Source organism: Tupaia chinensis, unplaced genomic scaffold (assembly GCF_000334495.1).
Source record: "Tupaia chinensis unplaced genomic scaffold, TupChi_1.0 Scaffold000532_1, whole genome shotgun sequence".
In the NCBI taxonomy this organism is placed as follows: Eukaryota; Metazoa; Chordata; class Mammalia; order Scandentia; family Tupaiidae; genus Tupaia; species Tupaia belangeri.
The window spans coordinates 9,762,246-9,780,285 of NW_006160045.1; the positions used below are offsets into that span (position 1 = coordinate 9,762,246).

The window sequence follows — 18,040 nt, forward strand, 5'->3', positions numbered from 1 at the left end:
GGCCGCCGCAGCCTCCGCCGTCGTCGCAGCTGCCTCCGCCACCACCGCCGCCTCCTCTTCCTTGGCCACCCCAGAACTGGGCAGCAGCCTCAAGAAGAAGAAGCGGCTCTCCCAGTCGGATGAGGATGTCATTAGGCTAATAGGACAGCACTTGAATGGCTTAGGGCTCAAGTAAGTATCCCTTACCGGCAGCTGCTGATGGACAGACCGATGGACGGAGGCTGGGGGGCGGGGAGGCTGAGAAGAGCTCGGTCAAAGAGAATTATTGCTGGGCACCCAGGGCCCAGCGCAGAGGAGGACGCGGCCGAGACAGGCCGACCCGGGAGGAGCAGCGGATCCGAAGGGAGATGGGGGGAATCCATCAGCCTGACAAATTGGGAGACTAGACAGGCGGGTGGGGGAGTGGTGGAGAGGGGTTGTAGAAACTGGAAGGATGACCCCCTCCCCGTACACCTTCAGAGCTTAATTGTCTGTCAATAAAGACAGATGCGAGAGTGTGTCTCTGTATGTGTTGGGGGAGGGGTGGATTAGGGCTGGTGGAAATAATGAACCTTGGAGGATTTGTTTTTCGAGTGTATCTCAGAGGCATCTTTGTGGGACACCTCCCCACCCCCAGCCAGGACAGACAACAACCCAGGCAAACTACCAATCAGGAAAGGCAATCACCTACAAGTGCTCATTCTGACCGAGGGACTGGGATAATTTGCAAAGAGGTCGTGGAATAAATCTGATGGGAATAATGAAGTAAGAGACCGTGTTGATACCATTTAAAGGCCCGTATGTGTGTACAAGAGGCCTAGCACTAGTCTGAAATCCCAGTTTAATGCCACGAAAGTGCCTCTGAAAAGCACATCTGATCTGGTGAATCATGTTTTCAAACAGTTTAGCTAGCCTTGTATAGGTAACATAGGGTGAAGGAAGACACCGACCTTGGCCAAAAACCTGTTTTGTGTACACACAAAGGGAAACCAAAGTGGAAGGTTGGATTGGTAGGAGTGCCCTCCAGCTTGGAGGAGGTGGGAAGAAAGGCAGAACCAAATTGAGATGAAGGGGGAGAAATATGCAACAGTTTCCTAGGTTCAAAGCACAGATTAAAATAATCTCTTAGGCTATCTGGTGTGAAGTGTCAAATTTATGGATTTGTTGGAAAATGGAGAGGACAGCACTTTTTTAAAAGTGACATTCATATTTTGGTCGTCGGATCTTTGCACTATTTAGCTGAAAAGTTAGAGCTGAATAAGAAAACAAACACAAATTTACTGTATAACACTGATAAGTGAAGGTTCTTAGATACCAAACTCTGATGGTAGAAACCACATTTGGTGAATCTTTGAAGCTCCCAAGGAGAAATACACCATTGGAAGATTTTACTTGATCCCCAGAGGAAAAGGACTAGTATGAAAACAGATTTTGTAAATGCTAACATACTGTATTACTGAGACAAGAAGCGAGCTGACAGCAGCAGGAGGAAACTCGTGACTGTTTGGAACCTACACCATAGTAAATTGGCTATTTTTAGTATAGAGAGAAAGGGTATGATTTTTTGATGCGGGATTTATTTTAATTTTAAGGATTGACCTAGTAGGCTTTCTATGTGAACTTAATATCGATGTAAGACTCTTACCTAACACAGTTCAATTGTCACCTTGTATGGAGCCAATCATTTTTATCTTTCAAAATATAGTACCATGGGTAGTATGTAGATCCTGTTTTTTCATCTATTTGACCAGTTGGTTACAGCCCATTTTTAGACATTTTACACTTCATTAAACTTTTAAGGCATTTTATGGCAAAACTTACTCTGATTCTGGTTTCAAGAAAGGTTTTTAATTGACTAGGAAGAGATGTAAGTGGCAGTTCTAAATCGAGTTGGTTTAACTATTTTTTCCCTTCATCATGAGCTTAGCTTAAAAAACTGTTTCTATAGACATTAGTTTATTTGGGAAGAGTAAAACTAAAGTTGGCCAGGTCTTTTTTACACTGTATCTCTCCTGCAGCCAGACTGTTGATCTCCTCATGCAAGAGTCAGGATGTCGTTTAGAACATCCTTCTGCTACCAAATTCCGAAATCATGTCATGGAAGGAGACTGGGATAAGGTAAAGTAGGGCATATAGAGCTGTGTGACTGCTGCTAAAATTAAATATTTGATGGGCATTTTGTGACATTTCTGTTTTTCTTTACCAATTTTTACAGGCAGAAAATGACCTGAATGAACTAAAGCCTTTAGTGCATTCTCCTCATGCTATTGTGGTAAGAGGCGCACTTGAAATCTCTCAAACGTTGTTGGGAATAATTGTGGTAAATACACTTTTGTTCTTAGTTTCACATTTATGCTTATTTTAATAGGTTATTGATAACTCTAGGCTTCTACCTCTTATAAAAGATAAGGTGTGAAAGTAGTTAAATTTTATGTAATTAATTTAAATTTGTAAACTAGCATGAGTGTTTACAGTTTTTTAAAGTATGAGTTTTATACCTTTTAAAAGCATTCTTAGTAAATGTGTGATTTGAACTTGAGTTTTATACCTTTTAAAAGCATACTTAGTAAATGTGTGATTTGAACTTAGTTTATAAGTTAACCTCTACAAAAATTATATTGAAAAATCTTAATGTTTTCAGTGCTGTTAATAGGAGTTTATATTTATAGACTCAAGGATAAATTATACTTTCATATTACTTAAAATACTAAGTGTGCCAGTTAAAGAGAAAATGTGTTTGTGTGTGTATAGCCATACAGCCTTATAAAACTTTAAATGATACATTAATTGTCTTTTTTTAATGTTTGGGAATTATAGTTTATTTACACCAACTCCATCGGCATGTTGCCATATTCCATTCTTGAATTCCAGTTGTATGAATGACTGTCAAAGTTCTTAGTGTGTATCACTCTAGTGGAGGGTTTATAGTCAGCTTTGACTGTGGGCCCTGTTGACTGGCCTTATTTTCTAGAGAAGGTCAGTTTAGCACTTTAACCCATTAGCCTCTTTCATAAATCATAATGAATCTTTTATACTGATGGACTTTAATTCTTAAGTAGATGTTGGTGAGGTAGAAGAAAGAATACAATTTTTGAAGTGCTTGTAACTGGAAACTGAAGAATCAGCTGCTAGGTGGTAGCTTCTGGCCCTTTAACTTCTAGCTGATTCATTTGTTGTCAAAAGCAGTTTCCTGTCCAGTGGGGGAGGGAAAGAAGGCCAGTAGGAAGTGAAGTAGGGAAACCAGCTGTTTGTTAAATATTAGTAAGTGGCTGTTAACGTTTTTTTTAAATTGAGTCAAATATTAATCTTTTCTGCTTTTGTCTATAAACTTAATAGGGGCTTCTGGGTTTTCACTTTTTTTTTGAAATCTTATTACAAAAGTTCTCCACTTTTTAATGCAATTCTCTACAATAATATAATCTTAGAGAATGATCTTCAGGTGACTTTAAGGTACAAACAAATATAAACAAATATGAATTTCTTCAAACTGATTATCTTTATTATTTTAATTTTTCCATTAATTAATACCCTAAAATTTTTAAGTTATTGAGTCAGATGATTTATAATAAATTAAATTATGGAGTAATCAAATCCATAGTATAATTTAAAAGTAAAAGCAAAAGTTAAAGTAGTTAAAACATCTATATTCAAAAAGATTACAAATTTTTAGTAACTAAAATCTTCTAAATCATTGTGTTTGGCTTTGAAAAGACACCCAAGAATATTTTAATTGGACAGTTTTTCAAAAATGGTTAGCTCTGACTAAACAAGCTAAAATAAAAACAATTAAGTGGCCAAAATAAAAATTGGGATTCCTTTCTTATTGGGCAAGTTAACACTGCTTATGTGTTGACAGTAAAGAACTTGCCTACAGACTGTTTTTAAATAAATATGTCTGATTTCTCGGAGGTTTTCTCTTTTTCAGCTTCACCCAAATTATATCTGTAATTTAGTAGTGAAAATTTTAGTAGACTTTCTATTTTTTTATTTGTTTATAGTAATTTGAGACTTCTATATTGGATTTAGATTATGGCTTTCTCTCATTAGAAACCTTCATTAGAAGCAACAAGTAGACCAAAGAAAGGTAGTTGTAGATAATAAGGAGGAATCCTTTCTTTTTACAGCCTGTTCAGTCTGTAGAACACTAGATCTAATAAAGATGAAGATAAAATCTCTGACTGAGCCTCACCCCTCAAACTAAACAGTTTAGGTATTTATACAAAGAAAAGGGTTCCACCTTTTAGCTCACTTAAGCATTGATGAATCAATCGCTTTAGAAGATTGAGTTCAGCATTTTTTGAAGTTGCTCTTCACCTTTCTAATTGTATTTCAGTTTATTCCCTTCTCCCACCCTATCTTCAGAAGAATATAATCTGATATAAGCTTAAATTTGTAATAGGCTCTGATAGATGTTGCTATTCAGTAGACTGAATAGCAGGAGGCCCATGTTTGATTCCTGGTCAACCCTAAAAAAAAATTGGCATGGTGGCACATGCCTGTGGTCCTAACTACATGGCACCTGAGGCAGGAAGCTCATGTCATAGTGAGGCCTTGCTTTTAAACAAGTTGTAATAATATCTTAGAAGATAATCATTTGAGTTTTTGAAAACAAATTATTTTTAATTGTATACCCAAACACAAATGATAACTTAGTCTAGACTAAAGTTGTGCTTTTTTAAACCTGAATGTTTATATTAACTCATTCCCCCAGCCCTCCATTTTTAAATGGTTCTAGTCAATACTAGGAACAGCAGAAGTTGCTCAGTTTTAATTTGGATTCAAATATGCTTAGCCATGTCCGGAAAATTTAGAGACTTTCATATGTCTAAAAATGTTTGATTCTTTATTTTTTAAAATAATAGAAATATATTTAGTAAATGTTAAAATACTAACTGACATGCCAAAATTAATATAAATAAGGAGTAGTTTTGAGAGCCATGGTTTAAATATAATTCCTTTTCCTTTTCCACTAAGCCATGATTTAATTGCTGCAACCTGGTTACAACCTTATTCAAGAGTTAGATCCATTACTAAGTTAGCTAGGACTCTGTTCCTAATAACCAGACTTTCTATGTATCATAAGTTGGTGTTTTGTTTTATTTTCATATTTAATCTATCTATTAGTACAGGAGGAAGGGAAAAAGCAATGCAAATATTGGATGTGGGGTATTTGGGAACAGCAGAATTTGTAATGTGGAAACTATACACTATCCTAGTCATATGTCAAGTTTTTATTAGATATTAAAAGGAAAAAAGAAATATTGCACAGCCGAAAGATATTGAAAAATCTTCAGAAACCAGAAATAATCTCTCAGAAGTCTGAGAGTTGGAGAAAAACTGAATAGGTTTTATTTTCTCAGCTTGTTATAAAGAACAGAATCTTTAAAAAAAAAGAGAGAGACATTTTCCCATATCAGCAAGTTTCAATTTTGCCTAATATTTACAACTTTTTCAGTAAATAATTAGTACGATTTGTGAATTAAAAGGTCTTTATTTTCTTGAGATTATATTTACATTTATATGCTTTACATTTTAGGAAGTAAAATACAGTTTTATTCCCTATCCTTACCATATATGTCAAATTTCTGAGCTGAATTGATCTTTTAGGAGAATAAATATTTTCTCTTTCAACTAGATCTCTAGCTGTGCCTGGCCAGCCGCACATTAGTTGCCATGCATAATACCAGGATTTGGTATCTGTTTGAGGATATTCTTTGTCATAATCTGGATAAAGTGACTCATAGAGAAAGACTCATAACATTCCTTGTATATACAGAAATACATATTTATACTGGCTTCTCCAAGTTTTAGTCACCTTCCTCCTCCTGCCAGACTCTGCCCCATAGAAAGAGAATAACAGTTCCTGTCAAGATCTTGGTAGGAAAATAAGGACAAAATAGCTTTTGGGGGCATTGTCCCTATACATATCAGACTAGAGGAAGGGGTAGATACAGACTGAATGACTAATATCAAAATATGTAAATGAATAAGAGACTTGCCCTGAATTAAAAAGAAAGAAGGAAATCTCCCAAATTCTCAGTTGCTAGGAAAATTTAATGAAGAAAGTAAATCACATGCTAGGCAGTTTAATGTGGCATGTAAATGAAAAATATTTTGCAAAATGATTCTCAAGTTTGAATAAAAAGTGCACTACATGGAGCCGGCCCCATGGCCTAGTGGTTAAGAGACCTGGATCCATGGGACCAGTGGTTGGCATAATGGTTATGTTGCTGGACTCCCATGTAGTCGACCGCGGTTCGAGTCCTAGACCCAGTGACCCCTTAAACTCAGGCCAGATGTGCGTGTGTGCATGCCCAAGATCCCAAGAGGAGAAAGGAAGAGAAGGGATTGCAGCGTGGCCATCACCCCTGGGGGATAATTTCTCCCTTTCTGTCTCTCTGTTTCTCTCTTTCTGGCGAGCACACATTCCCTATAGTAAAAACCTCTCCAAAAAGAAAAACAAGAGACCTGGATCCTACATGGCCAACTGCGCTGTTTGAATCCCAGGCCCAGGGGCTTGGAAAACATACCATGTGTATATGTCCAGAATGATGATAGGATAGAAAAATGGAGAGGCGATTGTGACCCAACCATGACCCGTTGGGAGTAGGCGGGGTACTTTCTCCCTCTCCCTCTCTCTCTGGTGAGTAGACACTTCTGGCAAATAGACCAAAAAAATGCATTAAAACGAAATGAAACTTTAAACAGTGTATCAGTAAATGGGAAGATAGTTCCTTTTTATTTCCTAAGTATTATTTTTCAGAAGATAAAATGGTGAGAATATCCAGAATAACTTCAGATACAAAATACTTCCATTTTTAGGTTTTTATTTTGTTTAGTTTTTGGTTTTTGTCACCTGTTGAACTTAAAAATATTTTTTTATTTGACATATAAAGGTATACTTAAGGCCATGTATACAGTAGCAGACAGTTCAGGATATCTTAGTAATTAACTTATTTCTGAAATTCCTTAATGTATAAAATTTGTTAAGTATAATTTTCCTAGAGTTATAGGCACTTGTTCTATTTGAATTTTTTTTTTTTATTCTCTAGCTATAGATTTAAGATTAGGTTATTTTCAGACATAAACAATGTATCTTGTAGGGTTCACTTTTGCTTACTTTCTATAAAAACTACTTTTTATAAGCTTGTTTATGCTTTTCTACTAAATACTCTTTCATAGACCATCTTAGAGCAGCTCATACTTTTAATTTGGTAAATAACTGGTAATTTCGCCACACCATTTTGCAATAGTTTATTTTTAATGGCTTTAAACTAAGCATCCTATCAAAGGAACAAAAGCTGTGATTTAGGTTTTTATTTTTAATGGGCTTGAGATTTTTACCACTATATTCCTTGGAGTCTTTAAATATAACTAATATTCCCCACCTACTAACTTATATCATTTAGCTTGCACAAGCAATAAAAGTAGCAGATAGGTGAAAGAGTCCTTCCAAGCAGTGGACCTTAATTAGGTTTAAGGTTTAAAAGGAATTCCATACATTATATTTATAACCCATCTCTTTTCTGTGGTAAAAGCTGCTAAAGGTTGTAGTGATCAACTTTCAAGTTAAAATAATAAAGTAAATAATAAAGTAATCTTAAAAGGTATTAAAGCTGGACCAGCAGATAGCATAATAGCTATGTTGCTGGACTCCCATGTAGTTGACCATGGTTCAAGTCCCAGACCCCGTGGCTTAAAATCACGCCAGGCACGTGTGCGTGCGTGCCCAAGATTCCGAGAGGAGAATGGAGGAGAAGGGATTGCGGCATGGCCATTCCCCCGGGGTGATCTCTCACTTTCTGTCTCTCTGTCTGTCTCTGACTTTCTGACAAGTGCATGCTCCCTATAGCAAAAACCTCTCCGCCCATAAAAAGGTATTAAAGCCAAAACAGGTTTCCGAAAACAAAATGTAATAGTACTTTACAGTAAGCTTGAAAATGGTGTTACCCTTTGGGAGAAAAGAGCTCATAATAATAGTCTGTGTTTCAGTAGTTAAACACATCAGTGATCAGATTGTTAGAAATACAAGTATCGAAGCTTTTTGAAGACCCTTAATTTAGCCTTCTGATGTAGGCATCCCTTTTTAACCTCTGAGAAGGGAGTGAGACTAAAGCTTCTGCTTTTCCACTTTAATCATAAGAGATTCACCACTTTGTACACCTGCCTCTAGTCCATTCATTGTACAGCCTTTCATAAATTTGATAAACCAGAATTTGACACTTCATAATTACTGCCCTGTGGCTCTAGCTCTAATTGTGCTTCAGCTCTAATTCTGCTTCATGGTCCTAGTTATTCCCTCATTTACATCATGACTTTATAATAATTCCTATATTACCTGGATTTTCTCTAAACTTTTCAAAACTTGTTGGCTTGGGACCAGCAGTTAGTGTAATGGCTATGTCGCTGGACTCCCACATAGTCGACCGTGGTTCGCGTCCCAGACCTGGTGACTTAAAACTCACGCCGGGCACGTGTGTGTGTGTGCCCAAGATCCCAAGAGGAGAATGGAGGAGAAGGGATTGCGGTGTGACCATCCCCCCTGGGGGTGATTTCTTTCTTTCTGTCTCTATGTCTCTGTCTGTCTGGCGAGCACATGCACCCTATAGAGAAAACCTCTAAAAAAAAAAAAAAAACAAAAAAAAACTTGTTGGCTCAATCTTCCCCTTTACCTTCAGTGCCTATTTAAAAAGTCAAACTTTTAAAAAGTAAATTTAGAATACTTGGAATAGTCTAAATTTTTATGCAAGACATACATTTCTATGGGAATGTTTTGAGAGCAGAATTTATTTTTTCTAATGTTAATGCCTTGGTCTCTAATAGTGTCAGATTTGAGATGATTCATTCAAAGTAGGTTTATTAATGTGGAATTGTGCAAAGTACCTTTAATCTACCATGACTCTATTAAATCAGAGTATTTTGAGTCATCGTGAAGCTTTATTAAAAAGGTTTTTTTTCGAAGGGCATAGTAGAATGGTTTCTACTGTTCTGTTTAGGCACAAACATTTTCTGAAACTTCCATCAACTTTTTTCCCCTGACTGCTGCTTTCTGTCATGTCAGAGGATGAAGTTTTTGCTGCTGCAGCAGAAGTACCTGGAATACCTGGAGGATGGCAAGGTCCTGGAGGCACTTCAAGTTCTACGCTGTGAATTGACGCCACTGAAATACAATACAGAACGCATTCATGTTCTTAGTGGGTAAGGAAGTTAAATACTTAGACTCCAGAATGATAAAGGACTGTTATTTTTACAAAGGTTACCATTGGCCAAAGTTGTACTTCCTTAACATTTTTTTTCAAGATAAAACTCCTGAATATTGCTAAATTTTCAGCAAATACTTGTCTGAGTAAATTTATTTAGATAGGTTCAAACCATTTTTATGTCATCTTAGGAAGCTGTCTGTTAGGATAGAAAAATATTTAAGTGGGTGTGGGTAAAAGGGAGAAAAAATATGAGACACTAATTTCAAAATACTCTATAAAAAACCTGTGACATGCATGGATCACAGGAAGTAAGGAAGTTTCCAATTTTGGTGCATACAACATTTTTGGGGGGAGTCGGGGTATACACTCCTGACAGGGTCTTGCCACACAGGAATCCTCTTGCCTCAGTCTCCCAGCCAGTCAGGATCAGAGAAGTGCTGCTGCACCCAGCATGTTAGGTTGGTCTGGGAACTGAACCTGGGTCTCTACATGGCTCCAGCAATGGTGCTTTACCACTTACGCCACCACAGCTTGGCCTCTAAGTCTTTTGTTTTTATTTATTTATTTTTTAAATGGAAGCGTGTCATGTACTTAGTCCTTGCTAAGCATTTCACATACATAATCTTAACCTATGTTCTCACTTCAGTCCTTTAAATGTTGAGTACTCTTTATAAATAATCTCATTCTCTACCATGCTTTCATATACTATCTGTGTGCTAATGACTCTGAAGTTTGTCCCTTCATCTGAACTCCCAATGTGACCTACTTCATGATTTCCACTTGGATGTGAAATAAGTTTATCAAAATTGTGGTTTTTTTTTTTTTTTTTTTTTAAATTTGCCAGAGGACACATGTACTCGCCAGAAAGGGAGGGAGAGAGAAAGCACCCTCCAGTGAGATGTGGTCATGCTGCAATCCCGTCTCTATTTCTCCATCCTGTCGAGATTTAGGGCACACACACAGGCACATCTGGCATGTTTTTAAGTACTGGGCCCAGAATACAAACCGTGGTTGGCCGTGTGGGTTTTGGCTTCCTTAACCATGGGGCCAGCCCATAAAACTTATATATTCAAGGCACTACCAGATGGCATAATGGTTACATCGCTGGACTTCCATGTGGTTGACTGCAGTTTGAATCCCGGACCCGGCGGCTTAAAATTCACACCAGGCACCCAGAATCCCAAGAAGAGACTGGAGGAGAAGGGATTGCGGTGTGGCCATTCCCTCTAAGGGATGATTTCTCACTTTCTGTCTCTCTGGTGAATGCACACTCCCTATAGCAAAAACCTTCCTTTAAAAAAACAGTTAAATATTCAAAACAAAATTTTTTTTTTTTTTGGAGAGATTTTCACTGTAGGGCGTGTGTGCTCGCCAGACAGACAGAGACATAGAGACAGAAAGCGAGAAATTACCCCCCAGGGGGGATGGTCACGCCACAATCCCTTCTCCTCCATTCTCCTCTCGGGATCTTGGACACGCACGCACACGCGCCCGGCGTGAGTTTTTAAGCCACCAGGTCCGGGACACGAACCGCGGTCGACCACGTGGGAGTCCAGCGACATAGCCATTACGCTAACTGCTGGTTCCCTCAAAACAAAATTTTTAATTACAATTGCACCTCCACCCATTCTATCCCTACAGATCTGTGTCTCTAGTAAATAGCAAGACCTTCTACCCAGTTATTCAAATGAAAAATTTAAGCCTCATCTTTGGTTTTTCTTTCCTTTTTTTTTAAAGAGAGATTTTTGCTATAGGGTGCGTGCACTTGTTGGAGACACAGAGAGAGAAAGCGAGAAATCACCCCCAGGAGCAATTTCCCCACTGCAATTCTTTCTCCTCCATTCTCCTAGAATTTTGGGCACCTGTACACACATGCCTGGCATGAATTTCAAGCCAGCGGGGTGTGGGACTTGAACTGCAGTCAACCCTGTGGGAGTCCAGCACCTTAGTCACTATACCACCTTCTGGCCCCATCCTTTGTTTTTAAAATTTGACATGTTAAGCATCCCAAATTTGTCAATTTCTATCTCTGCAGTTTATATCCTAGTAAATCTATACACTTGGCCCCTACAATATTATCGTAGCTTCTTATTTAACTGCATTGCTATCACCCTTGTTCCCTTAACAGTGCATATTTCACACAGCAGCCAGAGAAATACATAAATTAATTCATTTCCTTCTCTTGTTTAAAATCTTCCACTGGCTTTCCCGCACACTTAACATCCAAAATCTGCTCAAGTCCTCAAGATCCTTGACCCTTTCCTGCCATCTTTTCTCTTATTCATTAGTCTTGAGTGACAGTGTTCTTTCTGTTCATTAATTTTGCCAAGCCTTAAGGCATGTATACTACCTGTCCCTTCTATCTTAAATGCATTTCCCCTAATCTTTGCATAGCTGGTTACCAGTTAGGTATCAGCCCAAATGTTCTCTTTTAGACTACTCACTGAACCCTTGCTGTCATATCAGTCTATTTTAAAATTTTTTCCCCAGTAGCATTATTCACTATGATATGGCCCCAGCATTTTAAATAGTAGCTGATAAATTTAATGAGTTTTCTCTTCTTCTTTTTTTTCCTTTTGCTACACAGCACATGCCACTTGCCAGAGAGAGAGACAGAGGGGGAAGGTGAGGAAGCATCCTGCAGGAGGGATGACCATGCTGCAGTCCCTTCTCTCCCACTCTCCTCTGGGAATTTTGGGCACGCATGTACACATGCCTAGAGACTTTTTCAGGCAGCTAAGTCCAGGTCTCAAAACTCTGTCAGCCATGTGGGATCCAGCCACCTTAACCACCACGCCATCAGGCTGGCCCCATGAGTTTTCATTTCCAAATGATAAACAAGAGAATGAGTATACAATGGTATCGGGTTAATTTTGCAGATAAAGAAACTGAACCTCAAAGAAATAACCAGCCCAAGATAAAGCTGATAAATCAGATAGCCAAGACTCAAAGCATAGTTTGCAGTCAAACTGCAAAAGTTTGTATTCTTTTGAAAGTCTTTGGTCTTAACCCACCACATTTTGAAGTAGTAAATTCTGCTAAGTTCTTATTGTGACTGACAGATGACCTTTTTCTGATTACCTTTTCATAAGGTATCTGTTTTCTTTCAGTTTTTTGTTTTTGGGTTTTTGTTTTGTTTTTGCTTTGTTTTGTTTTGTTTTGCCATAGGGGAATATGCACTTGCCAGGGAGAAAAAGACAAGGGAAAGTGAGAAGTCACCCCCTGGAGGGATGGCTCCCTTACGTTTCTTTCCCCATTCTTCCCTCCAGGTTTTGGGAACACATGCATATGCACTTGGCATGTTTTCCAAGCCAATGCGTCCAGGACTCAAACCATGCAGTTGACCAAGTGGGATTGAGTGCACTAACCATGATGTCACCTAACGGCCCAGGTGTCTGTTTTCTTTATCACCCAAATATCATTCACATGATGAATTTTTTCTCTGCTCTGATAACAGAATATAATTCAACCATAGTTTTTATTTTCAAGTGAACTTCAGCATCAAGTTTACCCCCTGAATTGTTTAAATAGAGCAGAGGTGGCAATATGTGGAGCTGGGACCAGAACTCAGGGTTTCTTCCTTTCAGTCCAGTGTCCTTTCAGTTACATAAGTTGAGTATCCTTAATCAGAAAATCCAAAATCAAAAGTGCTCCAAAATCCAAAACTGTTTAAATACCAACATAATGCCATAAGTAGAAAATCCCACACTTTACCTCATGTGATGGATCACAATCAAAACACTACCGTACAACAATATAAAATTATCCTCAGGCTATGTGTACACGGTATATATGAAACATGAATTTTATGTTTAGACTTCAATTGTATCCCAAGAAATCCTATTGTATATATGGAGATTCTCCTTCTGGTACTGAGCATTTCTGTTTAGGATAAACAACTTGTACCATGTGACTTTCCATAAACAGACATTTATTTAAATAAAACCTTAAAGTTTAATGTATATTTTCAAAAGGGCATAGATCAAATCCCTTTTGAAAAAAAAATTTTTTTTGGAGAGGTTTTTGCTATAGGGCGCATGCGCTCGCCAGAGAAACAGACAGAGAGATAGAAAGTGAAAACTCCCCCCCCAGGAGTGATGGCCATGCTGCAATCCCTTCTCCTCCATTCTCCTCTCAGGATCTTGGGCACACATGCACACGCACCCGGCGTGAGTTTAAGCCACCGGGTCCGGGACTCAAACCGCGGTCGACTATATGGGAGTTCAGCAACATAGCCATTACACTAACTGCTGGTCCCACTTTTGAAAAAATTTAAAAATGGATAGTTTTTCCATATAACTACTAATAACAAATTTTACTCCCCAGGTTATTTTATGGTTACTTCTTTTCTTTCTTTAAGAATTATTTATTTAATTTTATTTGTTCACTCATTCATTTTAATTTGACCAGAGAGAGACACAGAGAGGCGGCATGAAAGCAAGCCACCAGATTCAAGACTCTAACTGTGGTCAGTCATGTGGGAGTGTCCAGCACCTTAACCACCACACCACCTGCTGATCCCCTCCCGAGGTTATTTTCAAAACAAAATTTTCAGGACCAGCAGTTAGCGTAATGGCTATGTCGCTGGACTCCCACATAGTCAACCGCGGTTTGAGTCCCGTACCCGGTGGCTTAAACTCACGCCGGGTGCGTGTGCATGTGTGCCCAAGATCCTGAGAGGAGAATGGAGGAGAAGGGATTGTGGCATGGCCATCCCCCCTTGGGGGTGATTTCCTGCTTTCTGTCTCTCTTTCTGTCTGGCGAGCGCACGCGCCCTATAGCAAAAATCTCTCAAAAAAATTTTGTTTTCACAATATGCAGCTTCCTATCTAGGGTGTTTTTGGTCTAAAAGTTCTCATCTGCTGGAGCCAGCCAGTGGTGTGGTGATTGAGGACTGCTGAATTCTGCATGGCTGACTGTGGTTCAAGTCCTAGACTCATTGACTTGAAAAACACTCTGAGTGTCTGTATGCATATTCCTACAATCCCAAGAAGAGAATGGAAGAAAAAGCATTGGGGTGTGGCCATTCCCTCCAGGGAGTGCTTTCTCACTCTCTTCTTTCTCTTTCTGTCTGTGTTCACACATGACCCATAGTAAACTAAATAAATGAAAGAAAGAAAAAAGTTCTCATCAGCTTTGGCACTATTGAAATACTAACTAGTGGGGGACCAGCAGTTAGCATAATGGCTGTGCTGCTGGACTCCCATGTAGTCAACCACAGTTCATATCCCGGACCCGGTGGCTTAAAACTCACGCCGGGTGCGTGTGCTTGCGTGCCCAAGACCCCAAGAGGAGAACAGAGGAGAAGGGATTATGGCGTGGCCATCCCCCCTGGGGGGTGATTTCTTGCTTTCTGTCTCCCTGTCTCTGTCTGTCTCTCTGTCTGGCGAGTGCACGTGCCGTATAGCAAAAACCTCTCCCCCCCAGAAAAATAAATAAATAAATAAGTAAAAAGTAAAAAAGAAATACTAACTAGTGGAAGAATCAATACTACTGTTGGGTAAAGGGCTATTAAATCAATTGAATGGAGGAGAAAGGATTACAGTGTGGCCATCCTCCCTCAGGAGTGATTTTTTGCTTTCTGTCTCTCTGGCGAGCACATACAGCCAATAGCAAAAATCTCTCATTTTTTTTTAAAAAGAGGAGGTGATACCCATGTTAACTGAGAGATTTCTGATACTTACATCACTAGTTGCACTTTATCAGGTAGTAAACCAAATACTTCATATACTTCATCTTATTTCATCATCATTACCCTATTTAATATCCTTTACAAATAAGAAAGGTTTATGTGGCAGAGTACCAGATGAAAAAGAGGAAAGTATTGCCAAGTCTGAGCTCCCATGTTTGAATGATGCCTTCACTTCTTTTACTTTCTAAGCTTATTCTTCTGAGAAAAGCCAGGATCAGGTCAAGTGTAAACTCAGCAGAGGGCCCGTATGCATTCTCCAGAATCCATGAGCTTTAGCATTTATTCCTTCTGCACATACAGTGGGTAATTAAACAATTCCCCAATTTTGTGCTTTTTGGATCTCAATACCTTTCACAGAATGATACAAGGTTGATTATCCATTTATACCATTTATTGAGTAATATTTATTATAAACTCTTGAAAGTATGTTATTTTTGTTTAATTCACTTAGTATAAATATCTTTGCAGTTTGAGTTTTACTATTGAGAAGCAGTTGAGTTAGCGTAAGCATAATTTTTTTTTTTTTTTGAGAGGTTTTTGCCATAGGGCACGTGTGCATGCCAGAAAGACAGAGAGACAGAAGGCGAGAAATCACCCCCAGAGTGGATGGCCACGCCACAATTCCTTCTCCATTCTCCTCTCGGGATCTTGGGCACACACGCCCATGTACCCAGTGTGAGTTTAAGCCACCGGGTCCAGGACTCGAACTGCGATTGACTACATGGAATTACAGCGACATAGCCATTATGCCAACTGCTGGTCCCAAGTTAGCGTAATAGTTAAGAGCAAGTATTGTAGCTGTGATGTCTGGCTTCATATTCCCACTTTGCCTCTTTTTTTATTTATTTAATTTTTTAAATTTTTGCCAAAGAAGGTATGTGCTTACCAGAGAAAAACAGAGAGAGAGGGAATGTGTGTGTGCGTGTGTGTGTGTGTGAGAGAGAGACAGAGAGGGAGGGAGGGAGGGAAAGAAAGAGGGAGGGCAGGGAAAGCAAAAACCCCTCTCCCACAGAGTGTAGTCACACTGAAATCTCTTCTCCATTTCTCTCCCATTTTGGGCTTTGGGGCATGCACACCTGGCATGGTTTTTTGTTTTTGTTTTTTCCCCTTGAGCTAGGGAGGTTCGAACCACACAATAATGTAAGCTGGGGCCCAGGTTCCTCTAGGTGTGCAGTGTTTTACTTTCCTCAAACACACTGTGTAACTTTCAAGGTGTAATAGGTGATTTGCTTTTCATGTGTATGTGAATGCCCTTCCTGGTTTTGGTTAAATCATATTCCATAGTTTTCTGTTCAGGTGGGAGTGGAATCCTTGGAGCCTGGCATATAGTAAGAGCCATATACAAGTATGTGGTCCTGCGCCCTGTAATGACATTTCTGTGGACAGTAGACCTGCATATATGACAGTGGTCCCATATGATCATGTGATACACTAGGCTGTGTAGTAGGTTATCCCATCTAGGTTTGTGTAAGTACTACCTGTAATGTTCACACAATGGCAGATTGACAAATGACACATTTCTCAGAACAAATCCCTGTTAAGCAATGCATGACTATATAACCATACCATAAGAATATTTCCTATTAATAGAGAATAGAGTAACATCATATATTATTGTTACAGTACATATTAGTAATTATAGCCAGGTATCAGGTTGTGTTCATGCACTGAGTCTGCTGTAGAAATGTCTTTTTGGTAGGTATTAATAAGAACTGGGTAGTCAAAGTATAGTCAATACTTTTCAGTTATATTTATTTTAGAGAACAGAGTTTGATATTTGTCGCTTTCTCTGTTGTAATTATAGGTATCTAATGTGTAGCCATGCGGAAGACCTACGTGCAAAAGCAGAATGGGAAGGCAAAGGGACAGCGTCCCGATCCAAATTGTTGGACAAACTTCAGAGTAAGAGTCTTCATTTTTTTTTTTTTTATGTTTCTGTATTTTCTCTTAGATTAAAAATAGACAGTATGGATCAATTAGAAAGACTCGAGTGGTTGCAGAGGAGGAAGAGGTCCACTAAGAAGCCCTTTAAATGAAAAAAATTTAAAACTGTATGAAATCTAGGACCCTAACCTCAAGAGTCAGTGTGAATCCTGGTCTCAGAGCAGTTCTCCATTCATTTGAATTATATAATGATGTTCCTCCTAAGATTTTGTATGGAGAACCGGTGTGGTTAGAAGAAAAAAATATGTAAACCATAGCTTTAAGGAACAAGTGTTTTTTTTGTTTTGTTTTGTTTTTTGGAGAGATTTTTGCTATAGGGCGTGTGCACTCGCCAGGAAGACAGAGACAGACAGAGAGACAGAAAGCGAGAAATCACCCCCTGGGGGGATGGCCACGCCGCAATCCCTTCTCCTCCATTCTCCTCTCAGGATCTTGGGCACGCACACACACGCACCCAGCATGCGTTTAAGCCACCGGGTCTGGGACTTGAACCGCGGTTGACTACATGGGAGTCCAGCAACATAGCCATTATGTCAGCTCCTGGTCCCAAGGAACAAGTGTTTTTAAAACGTTGGTGATTTCGGTGATTAGGCTCAGATTTCTTTAGGTAAAGTGTTTTACTATCTCTTAAATATGTTACATAAACTTCTAACTTGTAGTAGGGGTTTCATTTTTGTGTTTATGTAAAAGATTCTCCCTCTGTTGTTAAGTCATTTTTGTAGTTCTTATGCTGAGGTGAGTGTGGAATCCTAAAAACTCAGAAAGCTGCAGTTGAGGTTTAAGGCACTGAAGACTTGCAATAGATTGGTATTATATCAAAACCCCAGTTACTCCCTGAATTTCCACAATGTCCTTAGCATTAGGAACAATTTCATGAGAATTGAAACTTGACCTGTCCCAGCATTTTTGCTTGCACTTTAAGTGGAGATTTTTCTTACAAGCAAGTCTCCCTTTGGTAGTTACCATTAGGTTTTCTTCTCAGCTCCCCCCCCCTTTTTATTTTTCCTTCAGTTGGTGGTGGTGTGGTTAAGGATTTTGGGAGTGTCATTTTTGTTTCTGTTTTTCTGGAAAATTCATGTGTGAAATAAAACACTCTACCCAGGTATATCCCATCCTAGTGGCAACATAACTATAACTGCTGACAGTGATTAATTTATCAATATCATATATTACATCACTCAGAACTTTTCTATTTAAGGGACATACCATTATTGGGGTAGGG

The 18,040-nt window shown here is 38.9% G+C and overlaps 1 protein-coding gene across 1 annotated transcript in view; it reads left to right on the plus strand.

The window, feature by feature from the left end:
* WDR26 (WD repeat domain 26) overlaps positions 1–18,040 on the plus strand; it is a gene marked incomplete at its 5' end in the record, with an annotated part of 67,751 nt that continues 49,711 nt past the window's right edge. Inside the window, 5 exon segments of the mRNA XM_006157271.3 lie at positions 1–171; positions 1,998–2,097; positions 2,195–2,251; positions 9,041–9,177; positions 16,679–16,776. Of these exon segments, the coding sequence (XP_006157333.2) occupies positions 1–171; positions 1,998–2,097; positions 2,195–2,251; positions 9,041–9,177; positions 16,679–16,776 (563 nt within the window).